Below are 24446 nucleotides of genomic sequence, written 5' to 3' on the forward strand. Positions count from 1 at the left end.
AAATAGCCATCCAGTGTGAATAAAAATTATATATTTTGTCAGACTGGCAAAAATACATTTTTTGGTGTGCCGTAGAATTGTAGTTTATCTGTGCCATGAGATGAAAGACATTGAAAATCGCTGGGTTAGGAGATGAAAAAATCAAGTTGTACAAAATTTAACATTGTAGCTCTCAAAAACCTTACAGCTGAGTGACACTATACACTGAGACACCGTGTCCCCGCTGTGCACCTACTAATTATATTGCTTCTGCAACCCTGTTGATCCCCATAGACTTCGGGCAGAGAATAGCACTGGGCATACAAAACCTTTTATATTTAACTCCTCAATCATGCCCCTTCCCAAACCCTCTCAAAGACTTTCATTCCCTAGCTCAGGCCGGCTAGCTTTGCCCTTTATTCCCTAATGGTACATGTTCAAGTTATTACGTATACAGCTAGTGCTGTCCCAGGCTTTTATCTTTACTTTGATGTATGTAGTTTTTAAGTTCCACTGCAAAGATGTAGTGATATAAATAAATGTTTAGAAGCCCGTTTCTTGTTTTGTCTTAATTTTACAAAAACTCAACACTCTGTATCTGAAATGTAAGAATATTCTGAGCAGTTCTCATACTACAGAATTTTTTTGGGTGGAAGACACTGTAAATCATGCACAGAAAGTGCTTCTTACTGGCAAAAGGAACTCAGTTGTTCACTAGTGATTCTGAGGTTACCTGCCTGCTCTTTGTGCTGATACTGAATTTAATATTAGGCGCTACTCAGTTGTCCCCAAATGTTGGCCCACATTAGCTGCTGCATCAGAACCACTTGAGGAATTAAGTAAACACATGCTCCCAGGACCTGTCCCAGACATCTTAACGCGGTAGGTTAGCCAAGGAATGTCTGTATCTTAACTGTGCATCTCAGGCACCCACTCCGTGTAACATTCCGTGTATCTCATTCCTGAGAAGACCGAGTCAGGCCAGCTCGAGGCTTGCCTCAGTGCCGGAGGAAACCGCCCCGCCCCGCTCTCGGCCGCAGAGCTCGGGAAAGGGTATGACAAGACAGTGGGGCTGCCTGACCTGTGGTGGCACAGTGGGTAAAGCGTCGACCTGGAAATGCTGAGGTTGCCGGTTCAAAACCCTGGGCTTGCCTGGTCAAGGCACATATGGGAGTTGATGCTTCCTGCTCCTCCCCCCCTTCTCTCTCTGTCTCTCTCCTCTCTCTCTCTCTCCCCCCCTCTCTCCTTTCTAAAATGAATAAATAAATAAATAAATAAATAAATTAAAAAAAAAAAGTTATTTAAAAAAAACAAACAAACAAAAAAAAAAACAGTGGGGCTGCGGAGGGGGCGTGTAAACCTTAACCAAAGGTAACAGAACAAAGATCTGGACCATCCTGGAAGTTAGTTCTCTGATACCTCACTTACATCTTCCTCTTACTTCCCCACAGCTGTTAACAAGACCAACTTTCAACGTGAGGCCTCCTGCGCGTGGCTGGCCATGACGCCATGTGGACAGCTGCGGCCGGCCCAAGGTCACAGCTCCCATCTGCGCGACTGCGCTTGGAGTAGAACACAGAAATTACCTGAAGTATTGGGAAACTGAGATCACTTTGTTCTTAAAGTCAGTATCACATATGAAAGATTTCTCAAGTGGTATCAGTGAAGGGAGTCAAGGCTCTTTTAGGTTTTTATAAATGAGTTGAGGACGTGAATGAACATCTGGAAGGGGAAACATCCATCAATCAAAGGCAAGGTTTAATGGAAATGAGGGTGCCTTTACCGGATGTGTAGTGGCCAGTACAGCACGGCGCTCGGCCACAGGACGCCCCACACCTATGCTAAGCGAATGGATAGGCGGTGAAGGAACTAGTCAGGCGAGGCAAAGAGTGTTCAAAGTCACAACTACAAACCAGAGAACAATGACCAGGAGGTACAAAAATAAGGTGGGCAAATGAATCAGAAGAACCAGCAATTATTTTTAAATACTCTAAAATGTGCATATAAAACAAACAGTACATGAGAGAATAAATAAGAAACAAGGCTAGAGAACTGTTTTTAAAACTTTGGTCCATCTATTCTTAGAATGCAGCACCTTGTAAAAAAGAACCATCTATCAGTGAAAATAAAGTGATAAACTGACCTAGACTTAGGCACCTAACTCTCCAAGATGAGAATGTCATCTTAACCCGCACTTCCAAGTCACTATAAAAGTTTTGGAATGTTCATACCAGGAGGTGAAACTGTTGAAAGGTTGAATTATAAGGTAGGAAATACTAGCCATGAAGAAGTAGGATGCTTCTTCCTCTTTAACTAGAGTCCAGTGGACGGACAGCAATTCTACAGCCCAAGGGTTAATCAGGTGAAGATATGACTGTCAACAAAATGAAGTTACTATTGCAGTCCTTCCTGCTAGGGTCTAATAAATACTGTTCTTATTAAAATTTAATTTTCTTAGGTGTGCTTATTTCTTGGATGGTCCAAAGCCTGGCCACTTGAGTTCTGAAATAGGATCCATCACAAATTTCCAGCATTCTTCACAGACAAGACACAAAGCAACTTTGCGTTTCTTTGATTACAAATATCAATCCTTTTTCTTCAAACTAGTAGATATGTTTCACCCCACATTCTAATTCTGCTGTAAGAAAAAAAATCTTTTATTTCAAAATACGATAGTGATTTGCAAGGCTGATAATCAGAATGATGTTTTGAAAGCTACAGCTTGCTAGCCCACTGGCCAAGAGTCCATCTCTGAGATAGAGCCAGATGATTTGGACCTAAGACATATTTGAAAACCCTTGAATTTAAATTGAGTCCCTGTGTCTGCAAGGTGTGTGCATTTAGGTTAAATTATTTGGGATGATGGGGTAGGGGTTGGTCTTCATGTAAATACAGAACAATTGTAAATGGTGTAGAGGCAGAAAAGTGGAGAACTACTGTTTCTCACTAACAAAGGGCTAAAAATGAACATGTAGATGTACTCAAATGAAAATACAAAATGCATTTCAAAATAAAATTAACTTTTTTTGGATTATCTGTTATTCTGGGTTATGAACACCACCATCCCATTAGCCCAGACTATCACCGATGACCACAGTTACAACAGTATTGGAGCAGTTCTCATTTCCAGATGATTCTATTTACAGAACACAATAAGGAAAAGATATATTCAAAACAAACAAGAACTATCAAACCTATTTACATTGTGGGTATAAGTCAATCACCAGTTTTCCAACCCTAAAAAAAAAATTTGTTAGATAACATAGTTTACTATCTGCAGAGTTATATTTGCTGAAAAAGAATAAGAAAAAACAACACTACCAATAAAGGCACTGAACTACTGTGGCTTACTTTTTGAACCAAACTTTTTTTTTTTAAACCAGTGATAGGTCACATCAAAAAATGAAATAGAATCCAGTTCTAAAAGACTGGACCCCAAAGGCACTGCTTAAATTGTGGATACAGAATGCTCAAACTGTCTTTTCTTCATTGCCTCCCCCAGTGGACCATCCAATAGTTAAAGACATTTGCTGTACACTGTACAAAGGGCCCTGCGGGCTGAGGCGAATATAGCTCTCCACACAATCAAAATATAAATCTGGAAAATGGACTGTGACTACAAATCACTTACACAGACAGGACATAAGACCTTCAGGCCAGCCAAGACTCACAATACTACTGCACCAGAAGACTAGACCTCCTGGGAACCTTTCTACTAAACCCACTCTCAGACAAATGCCAAAGCGCACTCACCGGGGCAAAAAGAAACATTTCCAGAAATGACTAGTTACAAACAGGAACAAACCTGGACTCTTTACTCACCATTTTAATACTGCCGCCAACTATAACAGATCAAAATCTGTACACACAAAGTAGAAAAAGGTCCCAAAATGCAATTGTTTCGGCAAAAGAAGGTACTAAGGAACAGTTAACATTGCTACAATAAAAACAATGGCAAACAGGGATTTGGCACCACGTTTACAAAGTAAAGGCATGCACTGTTAACACACTTTAGATGTTTCCAAGCAGAAAAGGCCATGGAAGGTGGAAAACAAGGGGTATCTTTTACAAAACTCCCTGCGACTGAGACAAACAAGAATCAAAGCGGTCAATTTGGTAGGGATGTAGCAGCAAAGTCACTGGTTCTGTTTGAAATTGAGCAATTTGCATTTCTGATTGGCAGCTGCCTTGGTTGTGTCTGTATCCAAGAAGTTGACTTTACCAAACTACAGGAGCATTTATCTAGTAATTTGCTAATCAGCATAAACCAAGTTAAACTTTAACTAAAGGCTTAAAAAAAAAAAGAGCTAGAATCTTATTACAGTGTAATTACCATTTAGAAACCATAATGGTACTTTCAACAGGATAATAATGCAAAACTTCATCCAAAAAAGCCATAATTATAGCCCCAATAACTGAAGAATTACATAATTACAGAAATATTATACTCTGACCATACCAAGTTAAAAAACAAAGAGTTCCTACTAAGAGGAATATTTTCAAGAGGATCTGCTCAAATGTGCATAGTTAAGACTGTGTTTTAATAAAGATTCTTTTGCAAACAAAGAAATAAAATTTAGTAAAGTTATTCTTGATGGAAAAAAACCCTCTAAAAATGAACTACTGATGGTCTGTTAAGAAGAGGGGAAAAGAGTAAGCTACACATTGAGTTCTGGAACGCAGCACCGCAACCTCACATCGGCCCTAAACATTGAGATTATGAAAACCAAGCGATGTCCTGATTCATACTTTACATTTGTTTCAATTCCAATGTCTGACTTTAGCATCTCGTGTCAATTAAAGTTCCCTAATACAGAAGATTGTGCTAGACAGTGCTAAGATTCCACAGGCGCTGCCATGCCTGGTCCCGCTGACGCTCGCCGCTGCCCCGGGAGACAGCAACGGAAGTCTGGTCTCAATACTCCACACGGTCGTAACTGGAAAAGAAGAGCATCCTTAGTTAGAGAGCGTTGCTAAGTCAAGAGACGGCACTGTAGCGCTGTCAACAAAGCATCCGAGGTTTACCTTTCTCTCACACCCACACACTTCAATAAAGTCCGCACTCCTTTAAGTTGTTTTTAATGATGACGTCTGTAACAGCATCAAAAACAAACTGCACGTTCTTGGTGTCTGTGGCACAGGTGAAGTGGGTGTAGATCTCCTTGGTGTCTTTTCTCCTGTTCAGATCTTCAAACTGGCACTGGATGTAAGCAGCTGCTTCTTCGTACGTGTTGGAACCTGAACAGACACCCAATATTCTCAGTTCCAACTATAACAGCTGCCTGAACTCAACTCAGTCAGGCCAGCACCACTTGCTGACGAAGACAGGGAATGTGACCCAACTGAACACTGACAGACTTCCATATTTCTATAATCACTAGATTCTTCTTGAGAGCAGACTCATATCAGTATAAATGAAATAAAATCATCACACACAAAGATCTAGAAAAACAAAACCTAACATTTCTCCTTCCTCTTTTCATTTAGACTTTTTGGTTACAAATTCTAGAAAGCAGAAAACTAGGGAAATAGGAGACATTTCTAGAACACAATAGTTTAAAAGGTCACAAAGCCTGTGCTCCTTAAGTGATCGTGAAATAATTCAAAAGGGTAAGTCACGCTTCTTTTCAAAATCACTCCAATGTTAAGGGTTTTAGCCTCAGGGCTGCATGGTAATAATTTAAATAACCAAAGGTAAACTAATAGATACAAATGGAAAGGTCCCTGAATTACACACCTGTAAGTAATTTTATGGTATGTGAATTTTATCTCAATATGCAGTTTTTTTGGGAAGGTTTTTGGGTTTGAAAGAGAGAAAAAGAGAAAGAGAAACATCAGTTTGTTGTTATGCATTCATTGGCTGATTCCTGTATGGACCCTGACCGGGAATCAAACCCACAATCTTGCTACCCTTGGTGTAGCAAGACGATGCTCTGACCAACTGAACTATCCGCTCGAGGCAATGCTGTATTTTTTTAAGGTGAGTGGACCAAAAGTAAACCCCATTTTCAACCACATTTGTAATGAACACCCTTAGCCACCTGCTTCCTCCTCCATCTTGTCGGCCTGTGAGCCTTCAGAGCAGTCCTAGAAACTGGCTAAGAACCAGGGAAACGCAACAAAAACACAGTCACTCCTGGGCACCAGAGGCTACTTTCAGTGATACTAAGCAAGACAAAAAATGCCAGCAACTACATATAAACACTAAATAACAAAAAAAAGCTTAAAAAGGGGGTATTATTTCAACAAAGTATTTAAAGAACTGAAGGAAGATAGTTTGGCAGGGGCTTGAAATGATTTTCTTGACATCATGCAATTTAAAAAAGGTAGATGATTGAAGTCTATTTGGTCTTGTAGGAACAGATGCTGATACTTGGGAAATCAGGACTGTGAGAATCCTTACGCAGAATAAAGTCAACGGAAACAGGGTTGGAAGGTCACTAAAAAAATTAAAATGTGACACTGAGGATTTTGCTATGCGTGAAGATTCCCAGATGGAACATTAATGTTGCTTAAGAAAGATTACTCGCATCCTAAAACTTGCCTAACTTTCTACACACACTACCCAGCTCGCACCTCCCACCTCATCCTGAATGGATTTCCAGCCTCCCTGAGGAACAGTGGCCAAGGGGCTTAAACTGTAATTTAAACCTTTTAGCTCAACACCTTGCTTAAAAAATTACTGCTATCTGCACTTATATTTGTGTCTCTGGCCTTAGAGAGGTCTTCCCTCTGGTTCAAAATTTAACTGCTCTTCTTTAAAAGTTGAGTGAAATTCACATACCATATAAACCAGTGGTCCCCAACCTTTTTTGGGCTATGGACCAGTTTAATGTCAGAAAATATTTTCACAAACCGGCCTTTAGGGTGGGACGGATAAATGTATCACGCGACGGAGACAAGCGTCAAGAGTGAATCTTAAAATGTAACAGAGGGAATCTGGTCATTTTTTAAAAATAAAACATAGTTCAGACTTAAATATAAATAAAATGGAAATAATGTAAGTTATTTATTCTTTCTCTGCAGACCAGTACCAAATGGCCCACGGACCGGTACCGGTCCATGGCCTGGGGACCACTGATATAAACCATTTAAAGTGTACAATACAGCAGCATTTCCTGTATTCAAGGTGTTAAGCAACCACCACCTCTCTCTAGTTTTAAAACTTGTTCACCACCCTAGAAAAACATCCCAGTTCCATTAAGTAATCACTCCCCATTCCCCCACTCCCACCCAGCAATTTCCTGATAACCACCAACCAATCTGCCCTCTGTCTCTCTGGATTTGCCTATTTTAGATGTATCCTATAAAAGGAATCACACAAATGTGACCTTCTGTGTTTGGCTTCTTTCACACAGCATAATGTTTATGGGGTTCATCCAAGCTGTAGCACCCATCAGTTCTTCCTTTTTGGTGGCTGAATAATATTTCATTGCATGGACCTACCATTCTTTGTCCATCCATTCACCCTAACAAGACTTTTTATTTTTTTTAAAGATTTATTTGTTTTAGAGAGAAAAGAGGGAGGAAGAAAGGCACAAGGGGAAGGAGCAGGAAGCATCAACTCATAGTTGCTTCTCATATATGCCTTGACCGGACATGCCTGAGGTTTTGAACTGGCGACCTCAGCATTCCAGTGTCTGTCTGCTCAGCGAGTAAGCGTTCCCCTTCCCTGGGAAATACCCAGCTCTGATCTAAAGGTCATGGTGGTGCGGCCCTGGCAGGCATGTCTCTCCCAAGAACCTGAACCCAGGGCTAACCAATCCCAGCCTAGCCTGGTCTTTCAAACAGAAGAGACAATGGGGGTGTGGCGGGGAGGCGGTGGAGGAGGGTGCAGGGGGAGTACATGGGGACGGAGGGAGACCTGACTTGCAGGGTGGGGGAGGTAAACACAATGCAGTGTACAGGTGATGTGCTGTACAACTGTGCACTTGAAACCGTGTAATTCTGTCAGCCAAGTCACCCCATAAATTCAATTAAATAAGTAAATAAATAGATAGATGGAGGAGACACAGAAACTGTGGCAGAACCACCTTTTGTCACATAAACTAAGCAGGAAAAAAAGTTGGTAAGAAGAGCAAAGAATAAAGAAAAGGACACAGAGAAGGAGGAAAAAATAGGAAAAGAAATGTTTCCAGGATTCTTGACAGCTGTCTATTTGCTAGTTCTAACTGCATTCTTCAGACATGTCTGCCTTCTTGCTCTTGGCTTCTATGATGTACTATCTCTTCACCAAAGTTTGTATTGCATCCAAAGAGCCTCTACTAATTCAGCTTCCCTACTATCTTTGTTGCCATTTATCTCATAATCCTTTTGAAACACAGTTCCTACATGTTTCCCAATTAAACTCTGCACTAGCTCCCCACTGTCTCAGCACAGGAAGCCAGGCCCTCTGTGAGCTCCCCTGCCCGTCCCTCTAAAACGTTCCCCCGCCCCCTAAAGCTCCAGCCATACCACACTCCTAAGTTCCAGAAGCAACCATGACATTTTTCCACCTCTATACTGTCATCCATGCTATTCCCTCTTTTTAAAATGTTTGTATTGCCCTGTCTCCCTAGTGATTTCTAATTCATCCTCTTACCATCTCATTCCAAATGTCATTTCCTCTAGAAAAAGACAACACTGACCCCACAGGGTAACCACTGCACTGCTTCTGTTCTTATTCATGAACATCACATATGACAGTGAAATTCTATGAGTGTGTGTGTCTCTCTAAAACTAATGTCAGTTTTTAAAAAATTTTTATTTAGACAATTAATTTTAATGGGGCGACATTGATCAGAGTGCATAAATTCAGAGAAAACATCTCCAGATCATTTTGACATTTGATTATGTTGTATACCCATCAGCCAAAGTCAAATTACCCTCTGTCACCTTTTATTTGGTTTTCTTTATGCCCCTCTCCTCCCTCTAATGTCAGTTTCTTGAGTGCAATGATTGTACCCTATTCTTGTATTTTCCTGAACGTATTTACACCAAATTTTTATTTTTGTCTTTCTCTCTATTCCTCAAAAAAAGAGGACAGGCATATAAAACAAACTAGTAAACTCGTTTATGTCTGGAATAGCATTTTGGACTCAAGGGGTCTTAATCACACACTTAAGCTGGTTGTTCAACACGAAAAGCAGCTGTAGGTAAGTCACTTGTGTTGACCTAGGGTGGGTCCCTCCTATAGAATCTATCATGACTCCTTACCCGTGTATTCCGGATAACAGATAGTTAATGGACTCCTCTTTATTTTTTCCTCAAAAAGATCTTTCTTGTTGAGGAAGAGAATGATTGAAGTGTCTGTAAACCATTTGTTGTTACAAATGCTGTCAAACAGTTTCATGCTTTCATGCATTCGGTTCTGAAAAAGAAATAAAGAACGATAGGTCAGTAACAAAAAGTAAAGGTGGATTACTGTTCATGAAAAAACAGACCAAGAAGTTTTCAAAGCACTGAATGGCACTCATGAGATTAAGTCAGACTCTGAAAACAAAAGCTGGGCTGGTCCTCGTTTCTGTGATTCCTGGAAGGCTGGCGCTGGGAAGGAGGACTGGCTGGCCAGAGGACTTCACCCTGCCCACATACTCATGTGCTGTCATCTCTTAGGAGTTAACAGGGCATGAATGGATATTCTGAAAATCTAACCTCACCGACAAGGAAAAAGATGAAGACTAGTAAGTTTTGATCCGACGAGCACACAGGTGTACAAAGTCTTCCTCCCTACGAGTTCCTTTCCACGCCCCGGATGCACAAGACAGGCTTTTTCTCCGCAGCTCTGACATACCATCTCCTCATCCTCAGCCAGAACAAGGTCATAATCACTGAGGGCCACACAGAAGATAATTGCTGTCACTCCCTCAAAACAGTGGATCCACTTCTTCCGTTCTGATCTTTGGCCACCTACATCAAACATCCTGAGTGAGGGGGAAAGCACAAGTTCAGCAAGGTCACACGCACATCTGCTGCGTATTCCAAACCCCGTTTATCACAGAAAAACCAAAGAGCAGACAAAATGTTGTCAAAATAATTATCTGTGGTTTAAAGCAAAATAAAACATGAGAAAATAAAATTTCAGAATAATCAAAATTCTCCTTTTAGAGAATGAGTCGAGCTTCCTTTTCTGCTGAAGCTTGTACCAGCTGTGCCATGCCAGCAGACTAAGCATTAAAATGGACTAAAGGAAGGAGAAGAAGGACAGGAAAAATAAAAAGCTGAATGATACAGCTTAAGATACTAGCAATACAACTAATATTTATTAACTGTTTACCATAGTGCCAGACACCACCCTAAACAACTTCAGTACATGAACTGATCTAACCCTCATAGTGCTCCTGTAGGTACCCGTTTTACAGATGGAACAACTGAGGCACACTAACAAATGGGGCGTGGGGAGCTGCACCCCGGACTCTGACTCCAGCCCCCAAGCTCTTCTCCCCACGCCACTGCATCTCTCAACGGCCCACCTCTTCCGTTCAGAGGACGGAACACAATATAAATCCCAACTTGTGTTCTCTTCCATAACCTCACAACCTCTCCCACTGATTTGATTTCCTTTTTTAACTGAGGTACAACTGAGATAGTGTTTTCCTTGCTCAAAGAAAATAATATTTTAGAGAGTAATTATGGAAAATAAATTGTATTTTATGGTAGGACTCTTTAAGAACTCACTATCTAAAAACAAACTATAAACAATGTGTCTCAACCCCAAGTCTTATTTGAACCTAATTAATAATATTAAACCTCAAATGTGCACACATGCGATGTTGCATCCAGATTCGCTTTTGCCCACTGCTCCATTCTGGGGGCTTTCTTGATACCCTGACTCAGTTGCTGAACTTCTGTCAGCAACGTCCTCATCTACCTCCTCCAGGACTAGAAACTCCCGCACAGCTTTGTCTCGGCTGGCATGGGGTCTGAGCAGGTACGCACAAATGGTTAGAGACATTTATAAGATGTATGTTTGATGATGGAGACAAAATACTTAAAGGTTAAAACTCTGCCAAGCTGGTTTAGTTTATCAGATCTACAGTGACTGGGGGGTCTATTTCCAGGAATTGTTTCCCTGCAGAGATTGAGAGAAGTTAAAAGAGAGTTGAGTAACTTCTCAATGTGTGTTTGAAGAGAACAGTCATCTTATCTCTTCATGACCCAACTTTTTCTTCTGATGACTTTGCAGTGTTTCTTACCCTTTAGTCATTATAGCTATGATGACGCAATCCCAAGTTGGCTTTAATACAGGATCACACTATAGATTTTAGGAAAGCTAATGTCATAGGTTTCACCATGGACGTATCTCAAGGAGAGACCATTATTTTCAGTTTACTCCATTTTCTTCTGAAAAGTCCCTAAAACTGGTTGAACACTATGAAGTTCCCAAGATGGGTTTTTATCACATGTTAACATTACAATATCATTCACTCACAGATCAACATTTTATAAACATTACCTCATAACTGAGAGGCAAGTAAGCAATTACACAATGCCTTGTATATAGTAGATGCTCAATAAATGTTTGAATAAATGGATAGTGGTTTTGCCTAGAGAGAAGAGGAAAAGTAAGAAAGGATAGTATTTCATTACAAGATATCTGCATGCCAAAATAATAAAGTGGGTACAGCACTTTAATTATATCCTGACATAAGAAGACCAGTAGGATTTATCTAACTAAAGATCAATCTATGACAAAATCAACAAGAAAGTTTCCCACACTAAATAAACATGGGTCACAACATTTAATTGTAAATGGATTACTAATCTTACAGTACAAAGAAACATCTCATTCTTATTGTTTCATGGGTGATAATCCAAGTGGCTTCTGCTACTCTTGTTAAATAAACTCACAGTACTAAACATAAGCAGCTCTTCTAGTCTATAGCTATTCAGGTGAACTGTTATTTCCTGTACCAGGTTTCAAATCCGTTTAGGTGTGTAAAGATTTCAAGACCTCAACTGAATCTAGTTTACACAGTAATATATTAAAATCTGTGCACTTCACAAGTCCTCTGAATCGATTATTTTCAGAGAAAAAACAGAGAGGATCTGAGCTAAGTTACATTTGCGTGCAAAAATGCCATCACATTCTAGGTACGTGCATAACGAGGTAGCTAAAAAGAACATCACATACTGAAGAGGAAAAGTCTACTTCTAATCCGAAAGGTCACAAAAGCTGAAAACAGGAACCAAAGACAGTTCTAATATTTGCAAAAGACCATGAACATAGAACAAGCTGAAGCCTATTTTGGAATTACTAATGCAGATGAGAAAATCCTTTGTATTAAAACACTAGAATTTTCTCTAAACAGCCATTGTTTATATGCCATCATCCCTCCCCAAAATACCTCTAGGCCCAGATCACTTTTCCATTCTGCACTATATTAATAACTTAGTTGTGCACGATACTGTGCACAGATCAGTCCGAGAGCCATGACTACATTCCATTATCTTAAAGGGATATGCAACCCAGTAAAAAAGAATGACACTGATGAGAAGAACATTTCTATCTTAATGCCAAAAAGGCAGAATAAGGCCACAGAACTGGTTTCCTGTCCTATCAGTACTGTTGTTACCCTTTTAACAACAAATACTCAATACCTGTTCTGGCGGTCCCAACAAAAAGCAGCTGAAAAGAATAAAATTATAAATAAACATTGATAACCATGATTACTTTTATTGATACTTAAGTTACAATTTAATTTTAAATTTAGCTCCTCCAAATGGACAAATGCATTTATGCTATTTGGAGAAAAAATACTTGGGCTCCCATAGTTAAAACATTCAAATACCGGCTGATGAGTATGATAAGTTTCTAAACCAAGAAATATTGCCTAGAGAAGTTTTACTCTGATTAAGAGATACCAACTAAAGAAAAGGTATTTCTTTCAGGCCCATCCAGCCAAAAGGCTCATGACTTACTTGAAGTACAGGTCTTTGAAGGTGAAATGCGTCTCCACAATGCCTGTGGTCTTCACTCTTGTCCGCAGGACATCTTGCTGAGTCGGAATGTAGTTGGTTTGGGATATTCTATCCAAATCATTTAGATAACTAAATAAAATACACATTTATTGTTACCTGATGAAGCCAACCCTGTGCACAGCAAGTCAACAGACTGAACTAGTTCTCGGCCAAAAGCAGAACCTGAACTGACGCGGCGGAACAGAGCCAGACCTTCAGTATCCCACAAACAGCAGTAAGAAGATGTGGGCCGAGCACGAGACAATTACAACAGGTTCTACATACAGTACACAAAAGCGGTTTCAATTCTACCAGAGTTAAACTGGGAAGGCCAATTAAAAACAAATATGGAAATGTTACACTTCTTACAAAAAGATTCCTGAAATTTCATACTAATTCAACCGTATACTGCACAGCATAAAAGCCAAAACAAAAGCCCTCCAACATTTAAAGTTAATGGGTCATTTGTATGTTTAAACATTTGATAGGACATTAAAGACATTAGTGTTTGAATTCCTACAATTAAAAAGGAAACTATGCTTGGCCCTTGCCAGTTGGCTCAGCAGTCGAGTATTGACCTGGTGTGTGGAAGTCCCGAGTTCAATTCCCTGTCAGGGAACACAGGAAAGGTAATGATCTGCTTTCCCCCCTCCACCCCCCCCCCCAAGCCATGGCTTGATAGATTAGAGCACGCCAGCCCCAGGCGCTGAGGATGGTTCCATGGAGCCTCCGCCTGAGGCACTAAAAAGAGCTCCGTGGTGAGCGGCTCCAGATGAGCAGAGCATTGGCCTCAGATGGGGGCGGCCAGGTGGATCCCGGCAGGTGCATGCAGGAGTCTGTCTCTCTACCTCCTCTATACTCACTTAAAAAATTTAAAAGAGAGAGAGAACTATGCTCAATAAGAATAAGTATTTCTTATTTTTATTTATAAAACAAAAAGTGATTTTTTAAAAAACCTAAGCCAAAAGGAAACTATAAATACCTTCAAAGAAATTTAATTTGTCAGTGAAATAATTAAAAGACTGCTTCAAAACGAAATTACACTCTTCACAATTTCAGGGTTTCTAAAGAATTTTTGGCCTGACAAGTGAAGAGCAGGTGCATCATTCTAAGTGAATCATCAGGAAGGAATCAGTCAGCTTAGGTCCACAATCACAGGGAGTAGGTGTAGTCAGGGACTCAGAGCTTACTGAGTGTATGATGAAAAAACAATTACAACCTATCTCTGATGAGGACTAGGAGAATTATTTAAACTAACAATATCTGCAATTTAAAAATACTATTAAAAGATGGGCAAGAATCCTGAAATGCTCCTAAAGTCAGATTTTCTCTTAAAGAATAAGTAAGCTTTTCAAACATCATTTAATTTCTTCTTGTAACAATGTAAGCTAGAATGAGGATGGGAAAGTAGAGAAATATAATACTGGAAAAATATCTTCATGTTTAAAAGTGCCTTCATTAAGTAAAGAAATGAATCTGCCTGACCCCTTCATTTAGTAAAGAAATGAATCTGCCTGACCAGGCAGTGGCGCAGTGGACAGAGCATCAGACTGGGATGCGGAGGACCCAGGTTCAAGACCCCGAGGTCGCCAGCTTGAGTGCAGGCTCATCTGGTTTGAGCAAAAAGCTCACCAGCTTGAGCCCAAGGTCGCTGGCTCGAGCAAGGGGTCACTCACTCTGCTATAGCCCCTGGTCAAGGCACATATGAGAAATCAATCAATGAACAACTAAGGAACCGCAACAAAGAATTAATGTTTCTCATCTCTCTCCCTTCCTGTCTATAAAAAAAGAAATGAATCTAAGTAACAAGAACTCACCAAGTCCCAAATATGCATGTTAAAAAAAAAAAGCAGCGTTCTGAATATAGGTCTTGTAAGTAACCATGTCGTAAAAGAAACAAAATAGGATAGCAGGCTGTTCCAGAATATTAATTACACATTTACTAAAACTGCCTAACACTCAAGAGGATTTCCTTGACAACAGATGCTCAACTTTGTTCTAAGACTCAACATTATCTATAGAGTCTGCTGTTGTGATCTGGCAAAAGATTTCTAAGTGGTGACTGGTACTTGAGAAATCCACCGTGCAACCCAGCCAGAGAGAGCTGGATGCATAAAAACGGTTATCACAGTTCTGAATTCCCTCGCTGGCTGGCAGTCGGCAGGGCCCTGACGCGGAGGGGACGGACTGAGCTGGAAGAGAACCAGCACCCGAGAGCCGCCTCGCCAATTCCACGTGCTGACTATAAAGCACCATCCATGGTGCCAAGTCTCCCATGTACACTCCAAGAGGAAACGTTTTTCTCCATGTCATACAAAAAGGCCAGGGGCTCTACAACTAAACTGAAACCATCTTTATAAGTCTTTTTATATGGTCTTTTAAACCATATACTTTGAAGGCTGTTACCTGACCATCTTCTTTTTTTTTTTTTTTGGTGTGTGTTTTTCTGAAGCTAGAAACGGGGAAAGACAGACAGACTCCCGCATGCGCCCGACTGGGATCCACCCAGCACGCCCACCAGGGGGCGATGCTCTGCCCCTCCGGGGCGTCGCTCTGTCGCAACCAGAGCCACTCCAGCGCCTGGGGCAGAGGCCAAGGAGCAATCCGCAGCGCCTGGGCCATCTTTGCTCCAATGGAGCCTCGGCTGCGGGAGGGGAAGAGAGAGACAGAGAGGAAGGAGAGGGGGAGGGGTGGAGAAGCAGATGGGCGCTTCCCCTGTGTGCCCTGGCCAGGAATCGAACCCGGGACCCCTGCACGCCAGGCCAATGCTCTACCACTGAGCCAACCGGCCAGGGCCCTGACCATCTTCTTAAGCAGGAGTCCCCAAACTACGGCCCGCAGGCCACATGCGGCCCCCTGAGGCCATTTATCCGGCCCCCACCGCACTTCTGGAAGGGCACCTCTTTCATTGGTGGTCAGTGAGAGGAGCATAGTTCCCATTGAAATATTGGTCAGTTTGTTGATTTAAATTTACTTGTTCTTTATTTTAAATATTGTATTTGTTCCCGTTTTGTTTTTTTACTTTAAAATAAGTTATGTGCAGTGTGCATAGGAATTTGTTCATAGTTTTTTTTATAGTCCGGCCCTCCAACGGTCTGAAGGACAGTGAACTGGCCCCCTGTGTAAAAAGTTTGGGGACCTCTGTTCTTAAGGATGGGCTATGACTTTCTCCAGGCACCACGTTATTTTCTGTTACAGTTTCACAGAGAGAAATGACTTACTAGGAAGCAGAATCATTGAGCTGATACTCCCTGGATCTGCAGAAGCAAGCCTGCACCCCACTGTCTCGCCATAACCGCTTAATCACGCCTGCTAGCTCTGGAGTCATGACTCCTTCTTCGGCACTGCCAGCCAAGACGAACAGCTGTCGGGCATCGTCCTGTAGAGAGGGACAGGTGAGTCTCCACTTCTCAAAGACATGGCGAGGCTCTAACACAGACACGCACACAGAAAAGCATTAAATGTTATATTATTTCTAAAGAGGCATTACAGAGGCCTCTGCTGGCAGGGCAATAGGAGAGAATGTACAGTGACCTCTGACCCCTTCTCCACTACGGTTAGGAGTACAGAGCTGAGCACATGAGTGGTTTCGCGCTCCCTACCGCTACCTACACTTCTCTACACACCACCACCCCTGCAAAGATCTCTTCTGACTGGCCCACACACCTCCATCTATCTGGTTACTCATCCATTCTGACAGGAAAAAACTGGCCTGTGAGACAGACACATGTAATTCATTCACATTCTGGTCAAGGAAGCCTCCAATAAAAATAACAAAAAGGCTGGCACCTAAGAGTCAAGTTGTACACGTCAAACAGAATAAAACAAGGCTCAAGAAAAAAATGTACCCTCCTTTCCCTTCAGGTCACAGGAATTGGAAGCCTAGTGGGGGAAATGAACCCCCAGGGAAAACCCAGTCTCTGGATGTCCCCAGAGGAGTAATAGCCCTCTGAATAAGACAGGGCGGCAAAGGCCGCAGGAAAAGAAAGTTACAAGAGAGATTTGATCAAACTTCCTAAGTCATAGACACGGCTTTACAAGTGGTTATAGGTTTTAAACTTAAAATATGGGAGAGGAAGAGAGGACCGAAAGGGGCTCTGAGAACTGACTTTTTTGCCTTATTCTGCCGGGGTCCAGCCCCGGGGGGGATCCAGGGGTCCCACAGGAAGAGACGGCGTCGGCGAAATTCGAGTGAGAGAGCCGAATTCTTTTCTTTCTCTTTATTCTCTAGTTAGCATTTACTGCCAGGCATCTCCACCAAATGCTAGTACAGCTCCTTTTTTATACACACACACCAAGTTACAATTATATGGTATTAATCATTGCTTCTGTTTCACTATGTTTACATGTTTCCAGATAACAGTTAGTTTATATCTGTAAACTACAAATCATTCAAAGTACAACTAAAAAATAACTTGAATAGCGATAACATCGGTAAAAGCTTTTAAAGGATTAGTACTAACTAATAACTCAACTTTACTGTTGTTTGTGAGTCAAGGGGCAGAGAGAGATTAACAGACAAAATCATTAAGGACTAGCAAAGGACCACCGCTTGCTCAGGCAAATGGCCTGGAATTTATGCAGTGTCCTGGCTTTTCTCACAAGATAACAAAAGGCTTGCCCATTGAGAAACTGACTTAACATTAAGAGTAACTTTTACTTAAAGATATATAGAGTGCACTCGCAAGATAGCTTAGTAGCAACATAATTTCAGAAGACATTGATTGCTATTGCTTCTATGGATGCCCCCTGCCATACCTCTCATTATCAGAAGAAAGAATTTTTGGGAAAGTTTATAAATCTCATGAGTGTCTCACTGAGAAAGTCCAGCAACTGCCTTCAGTCATAAAACAATTCTCTTAGCAAAACATCCTTTTCTTGCTGACTGCATTCCTATCCCAGGCCATGCAACAGGCCATTCCATAACACCTTATCTAAGATTCTATTGTCTGGTTAAACTTTATTTATTTACTATATTCATACACTAGCTAAGTTCTGGCTATATTCTTTCTAACATGATTAATAATAAGAAATTCTCCTACAAACTTAACCCTTTACGAGGGATATCATAGCCAGCCTCTTATGTTTATGAGCCCAGTTCAAGGGGCTTACAGGCTTTTCTGTGGAACTTACACCTTCTGTCTCATTTCCAAAGAAATTACTACAAATCTACAGGGAAAGTACGGTACTATTATCCCTGTGCCACAAATAATAGCACACACCCAGAAAAAGGGGGGATATAAGGCCAGATTAATTCAAAAGATTAAAGGGGGAAGTATCGTGCCTTTCCTTGCGGTGACTTTGTCAACCCGCAGCTGTTGGTCTTTACTGCGGTGACTCTATCTTCTTTTGCTGTGACTTTGTCAACCAGCAGTTGTGGATCTTCTTCTGCTGTGACCTAGTTAGCCAGCATTAGTGGATCGGCTCCCGACATTATTCTTCTCCGCCCTAATTGTCAGATGACACAAAAATGAACACCAGTCTCATGGAAGGATTCCCCACTCACATCTAATAGTGACCTCCTCAGGAGATTTCCAAATGACTACACAAACACCTAGCCTAAGACAGCGCCCTCTGGGCAAAGGAAAAGTAAAGGGGCGGGGAGCAGTCAACTGTATCACCAGCGGGCATCGCCACAGTCAACTGTATCACCAGCGGGCATCGCCACAGTCAACTGGATCACCAGCGGGCATCACCACAGTCAACTGGATCACCAGCGGGCATCACCACAGTCAAGCAGCCAGCAAGGAGCCTTTCATTCCCTAGGTGCAAGCACAACCACAAACTCTCTCTCTCTCTTCTTTTTAGATTTTATTTACTGATTTTTGGATGGGCAGGGGAAGAAGCATAAAGTATCAACTCATAGTTGCTTCCTGTATGTGCCTTGACCAGGCAAGTGCAGGGATTCGAATCGGCGACCTCAGCATTCCAGGTCAATGCTTTATCCACTGCGCCAGCACAGGTCAGGCCCATCCATATACTCTAAGACTTCTCTATCCACCTAAACAAAGCAAAGCAAAACAAAACTAACCAGAGGGAAGTCCAATTAATTTTGCAAACTCAGGGTCTTTGCCTTAATGGCATTTGCCAAGTGATTTGTCCTTTAGGACCCTTCCCTGAATTTCCTGTACTTTTTTAGCCCAACCCTCTCTAAGAAAGTTTATCTAACATCTGTATTCCCCTCCTCTCTTTCCAGAGATAAAAATTTAATATAAAGGAATGAATGACTAAGAAAAGCGGAAAAAAAGACATAAATTGGCACTCAACAGGGAGCAGGCCTCTGATGCAGTATAGTGCTTTCACATTTGAAGACTTGAACAGTCTCTTGGCTCTGAAATTTGACCTATACTCATGCAGGTATTCAAAAACTTCAATAAGCATTACTTTTTAATATAATGATCCTAATTTTAGAAACTTGATAAAATAGAAAACGAGCTACTGCTACATAATTTTGCTGTCCTGACTTTGTAAACACTGTTTTTGGAGAAATGCTTTTCCTCTATCACTTAACCTCTTCCACTGACCAATCTTGCTTCCCCACAATAAACCTTGATCAGTCTGTAAAGAAGTCTCTCTCTGCAATGAACTTCTTACCTTTATCCTAAGCAGACGTGAAAAGCAACCTGCCCACACTCAGCTTTATTCTTTCCCATCCACTCTCTAACCAACCCTAAACAACTAGAGGAGGACAACAGAGGAGCTATAAATATCAAATCTTATGTCTTAAAAAAAAAGTGTGAAAAATTATATAGGAGTATAGATCTGGGTGGGTGGGTGCTGGAGAGCGAGGTGACTTAGGAGGCCTGAGGAGAATTAATGATGTCAACTATATCATCTGGCGACAAAGAAGTGTTAGGACCCAAAAATTAATGAAACAAAATTGATAAATTAAAGAAATTAAGGAGCCTGACCAGCCAGTGGCACAATGGATAGAGCGTCAGGACTGGGACACAGAGGACCCAGGTTCGAAACCTCGAGGTTGCCAGCTCGAACATGGGCTTACTAGCTTGAGTGAGGGGTCGCTGGCTTGAGCATGGGATCATAGACATGTCCCCATAGAGGCTGGCTTGAGCCCAAAGGTCGCTGGCTTGAAGCCCAAGGTCACTGGCTTGAGCAAATGGTCACTCTCTCTGATGTAGCCCCAGCCACGTCAAGGCAAATGTGAGAAAGTAATCACTAAACAACTAAGGAGCTACAACAAAGAACTGATACTTCTCACCTCTCTCCCTTCCTGTCTGTCTGTCCCTCTCTCTGACTTGTCAAAAAAAAAAAAAAGAAATGAAAGGAGGAGGGATCCTACGGTCTAAATGTTCATGTCTTCCCCAAATTTAGAGGTTGAAATCCTAATGCCCAATATGACCGTATTAGGAGGTGGAGCTTAGGTCACAAGGATAGAGCCCTCAGGAGTGAGAGTCATGCCTTTATGATAGAGAGCCTAGAGAGATCCCTGCTCCTCTACCATGTGAGGACACAGCAAGATGTATGCAATGTAGAGGAGGGACCTCGTCCAGCCTGATATTGGACTGCCAACCTCCAGAAGTGGGAGAAATAAATTTTCATTGTTCATAAGCTATGGAATCTATGCTATTCTGTCAGCAGCCCAAACTGACTGCGACTGAAAATGTGAACTGCAGCTGGTGAAAAAGGAGTGACAGGACCCAAAGATTAACAACAACTAATTTGATAATGGAAAGAAATAAAAGGAGGAATGATCAAGAGAAAAGACAAAGGGTGCAAAATAAAAAAGAAACTAAGAAGTAAATAATTGAGATGGAGAAAAAGCCAACAAAGAGAGCAAAGAGCACAAAACACAGTATTACTGACCAGTTATCAGACACAGCAAATATGGGTTAACAAAAGTTTATAGTTGTTCATATGGAAAGTAATACAAAAATTAACACATAATAATATAATAATTAACTGTTTTATGTACTCACAACTGTAAACCTACTTTTGCCCCATCTTGTACAGCAGAGAAGCAGAGTTAGGTGAGGGGAAAAAATGAGAAAAGGGAGGGAGAAAAGAGACACAGGAGAGAGCCGGTAGGAAGAGGAAAAAAGAAAAAGGAAAGAAAAGCAGAAGGTAAGAGAAGGAATAGCAAAAAGAAAGACAGCTTGACCTGCGGTGGCGCAGTGGATAGAGCACCGACCTGGGACACGGAGGTGGCCGGTTCAAGGCCCCAGCACTCCTGGTCAAGGCACATTTGAGAAGCAACTACGAGTTGAAGCTTCCCGCTTCCCCCTTCTCTCTCTCTCAAAATCAATAAATAAAATCTTTAAAAAGAAAGAAAGAAGGAAAGCAAAATAAACTTTATCTATTCTTGCCTTAGCTATCACATTTCCTCTGCTCGGGGGCTTAGAGAAATAGTCCCTAATTTCTGTGATGTGGTACCTTTTCACAAAAACCTAAGAGCCATGTCTCCCACATTTCCTCTTCCCTTATCCTTTGCTATCTTCTCTCCAACATTTTCCAGTCTTTCCTTAGCTCCTCCCTTCCCTACGCCACTTCTAGGACCTCCTCATCTAATACCATCCAATTATAAACACCATGTATTATGTTTACCTTCAACAAGTTCCCTATTTACTTACTGATGTTAATTTGCACTTGACTGATGAGTTGAGAGCTGCTCAGAAGAGTCCCTGAGCTACTTTGCAGACAGAGGCGAGGCCTTCAGGCAGCCTCCTCGCATTCCTTCCTTTCACTGCCCATTGCACCTACGTGTGGCACTCTGGACACAGCGGATGACTCCCTCAGTCCAGGACATCCTTCTCTGCAGTCCCAGGCTTCTGTGGAATTTAGCTGACCATAAAAGCTTCCCTGTCCTCATTTTGGTCCTTGCCCCACTATAGCAAACACCCTAATTTACAAACTAGCCCTTTAGGGCCCACTAAGTATTATAATTAATCAACATGATTTTGACTATCTGCCATGTGCAAGAATTATACTACGGCACAAGAGAATCCACTCCTATAGCCTATAGTTCAATGTAGTATAGGGATACAGTAGTCCTGAATACCTGAAAACTGCCTTTAAAATTTAGGTTTGGTGTGCATGTCCTTACAAGTATATTATGGGAGACTGGTATTTGCCTTTCATCTCAACACCTCAGAAAACAGAGCTACATACCATGGCAACCTCTTGTAAATCATATCAATGTACTGTCATTTGCTATAAAATAAAAACCAGTGCTGTAAAAGGAGCAAGTGAAGAAAATTTTATAACAGAAACCTCCAATGTTCATTTCCTAGACTCTTCTTTGTGTGCTAATCTAGCATCTCCTAAAGCAGACGGCTAACACTTCTCAAATGAGCACACAGTACTTTGCTACATCTCACCTCATTGCTTAAATTCATTTCCTTAAAACATGAAGCAAATTTTGCTTAACTGCATCTCCTGAGAAAAAGCAAGTGGAGAGGAAATGAGAAGCACTCACCGCTCTGGCGGCTTCCCCAAAGTCGATCTTGAGCCGCCCCATGGCCCTGATGATGGCGATGATGGACTGGATAGTGTTGCTGTAGACGACCACTTTATACTGCTTACATTCCTCCTCAGAGTAGCCGTCCTCGTGAATGATTCTTGGAAAAGAAGAACACCACAAATCATTACCCTGGACCCAAAATGAAAAGGTCCTGTGGGCTTTCACGCATTATGAGGAAATGCAGGCTTACAAAAGGCCTCGTTTCAACTTACTTCATCTGCTTCACGATGGTGCTTTTACCAGATTCTCCAGCACCTGAAAGAAAAGAAAATCAGACTTTGAACTCATCTGTAATCGAACACAAAAGCATGAAATCAACATGAGTGATAACTGCAGATTAACGGAAACCACAGGTCCTAAGGAAAACCTTGCTGAGGATTTCTATCAGGAAAAAACACTGAACTTCCACATTAGTTTGTTGTTGTTGTTTTTTTTAAAACTTTCTTTATGTAACTCAGCAACCAAATCAAGTTCACTGAGAGTGTCCCGGGGCCTACAACATACCACTTGTACGAAGCAGGCCCTCTCAAGGAGCTAAGCCAACACAAACACCTTCAGGAACTCATCTTCCACAAGAAACAGGATACAGACACTGAACATAGGCAAAAATGAGATGATCTGTTATGGCCAATTCACTTTGATTAATGCCTCTATCAACACCCACGACCTGAGAACTGTTCCAAGAGCAATCCTCTCAATGATGGGACTAGAGTCCAAAACAGAAGCAGAGGAGGCACTACCCCCAGTGCTTTCTCACTCTGCACCCCTCCACACCAGAGCACGATTCCCTCCTCATCCAGCTAGAACCACTTTAATGACCACAGATGGTCAGATGGGCCCTCTGAACTCCTTGACCTTCCTGCTTTCCCTAGCCAGTTCATTCTCCCCCTTTCCAACATGCCTGTGCCACAACCTCTCTTCTCTCTTAAACCTTACAAACCCCTCCCACTCGACTCTCAGCTGATGATCTTAAACACACACACACACACTTCTACCTTTCCTCTTTCCTTTAGCTACCACTCCATTTTTTCCCTTCCTCTTTACAGCCAACCCCTCTGAGCCGTCTATACTCCCGCTCTCCAGTGCTGAGCCTCCAGTTCTGCCCTCCACGCAGGTGTTCCTACCCACCACGATACCGAGTGACACCACATCTCAAGGTCTCCAACCACTTTCATCTGAACAAACCCAATGGTCAGTTCTCGGTCCTCACCTTACTCCATCTCTTAAAACAGACTTTGTCCAAGCTGATGACTTCTCCCTTGAAATATTTTCTTCACCACATCCTCTGGTTTGACTCCTACCCACTCCTTCTCAGTCTCCTCCCTCCTGTCTCTGAATTCTAAAGGCCATATTATTTCCTTGGCACTTTTCTACGTTCATTCTCTAGGTCATCTTATCTAATCTCATGGTTTTAAATACCATTCATAAACTAATTATAATAGTTACCACCTAATGAGAACTGAGTGCCAGACACAGTTCTAAGCCTTCTGCTTGTATTAACCTAATGACCGTACTTCCCCATGGATAAGACACACCTTAATTTCGGGGCCTGAAACTTGAAAAAACAAAGTATCACATAAAGTTATTGAACTCAAGTTTTATTCATCATTAAATTCATACAACTCCTCATCACTGTCAGAACTCCCATCCATTAGCTTGTCCTCATCTGTGTCTGATGACGAATCAATCTTCAACAATGAGTGCAAAAACAAGTGCGAAAAACCGGGAAAAGCCAGTAAAAAATCTACAACCACTGTATAAAACGCACCCCGTTTTAAGACTCCAAATTTTTCGGGGAAAGGTGCATCTTATACATGATGTAAGTAATTCCCACAGTTTGGCTACAAAGTCATATACTGCCTCTCTGCCAAAGATTTCCAAATTTAGATCTCTAGTCTTGGCTTCTAACCTTGGCTCCAGACTCACACATCTAACCATCTACCTGATATAGCTATCTCATTGGGTTTCTGTTAGACATCTCAAACCTAAAATGCCCCAAACCCAGTGCCGCTTCCCCGCCTCACCACCGAAGCCTGCCCTGCCCTGTTCC

The 24446-nt window shown here is 41.7% G+C and overlaps 1 protein-coding gene across 1 annotated transcript in view; it reads right to left on the reverse strand.

Moving 5' to 3' along the window:
• Positions 1-3787: 3787 nt before the first annotated feature.
• Positions 3788-24446, reverse strand: part of GNAI3 (G protein subunit alpha i3) — a 45768-nt gene continuing 25109 nt past the window's right edge. Inside the window, exons 2-9 of the mRNA XM_066353271.1 lie at positions 22609-22651; positions 22352-22493; positions 16140-16297; positions 12880-13008; positions 9752-9881; positions 9175-9328; positions 5005-5217; positions 3788-4916 (exon numbers count right to left, since the gene is read on the reverse strand). Of these exons, the coding sequence (XP_066209368.1) occupies positions 5027-5217; positions 9175-9328; positions 9752-9881; positions 12880-13008; positions 16140-16297; positions 22352-22493; positions 22609-22651 (947 nt within the window). The 3' untranslated portion in view covers positions 3788-4916; positions 5005-5026. The remainder of the gene's footprint in view (positions 4917-5004; positions 5218-9174; positions 9329-9751; positions 9882-12879; positions 13009-16139; positions 16298-22351; positions 22494-22608; positions 22652-24446) is intronic.

Source organism: Saccopteryx leptura, chromosome 11 (genome assembly GCF_036850995.1).
Source record: "Saccopteryx leptura isolate mSacLep1 chromosome 11, mSacLep1_pri_phased_curated, whole genome shotgun sequence".
Classification (NCBI taxonomy): Eukaryota; Metazoa; Chordata; class Mammalia; order Chiroptera; family Emballonuridae; genus Saccopteryx; species Saccopteryx leptura.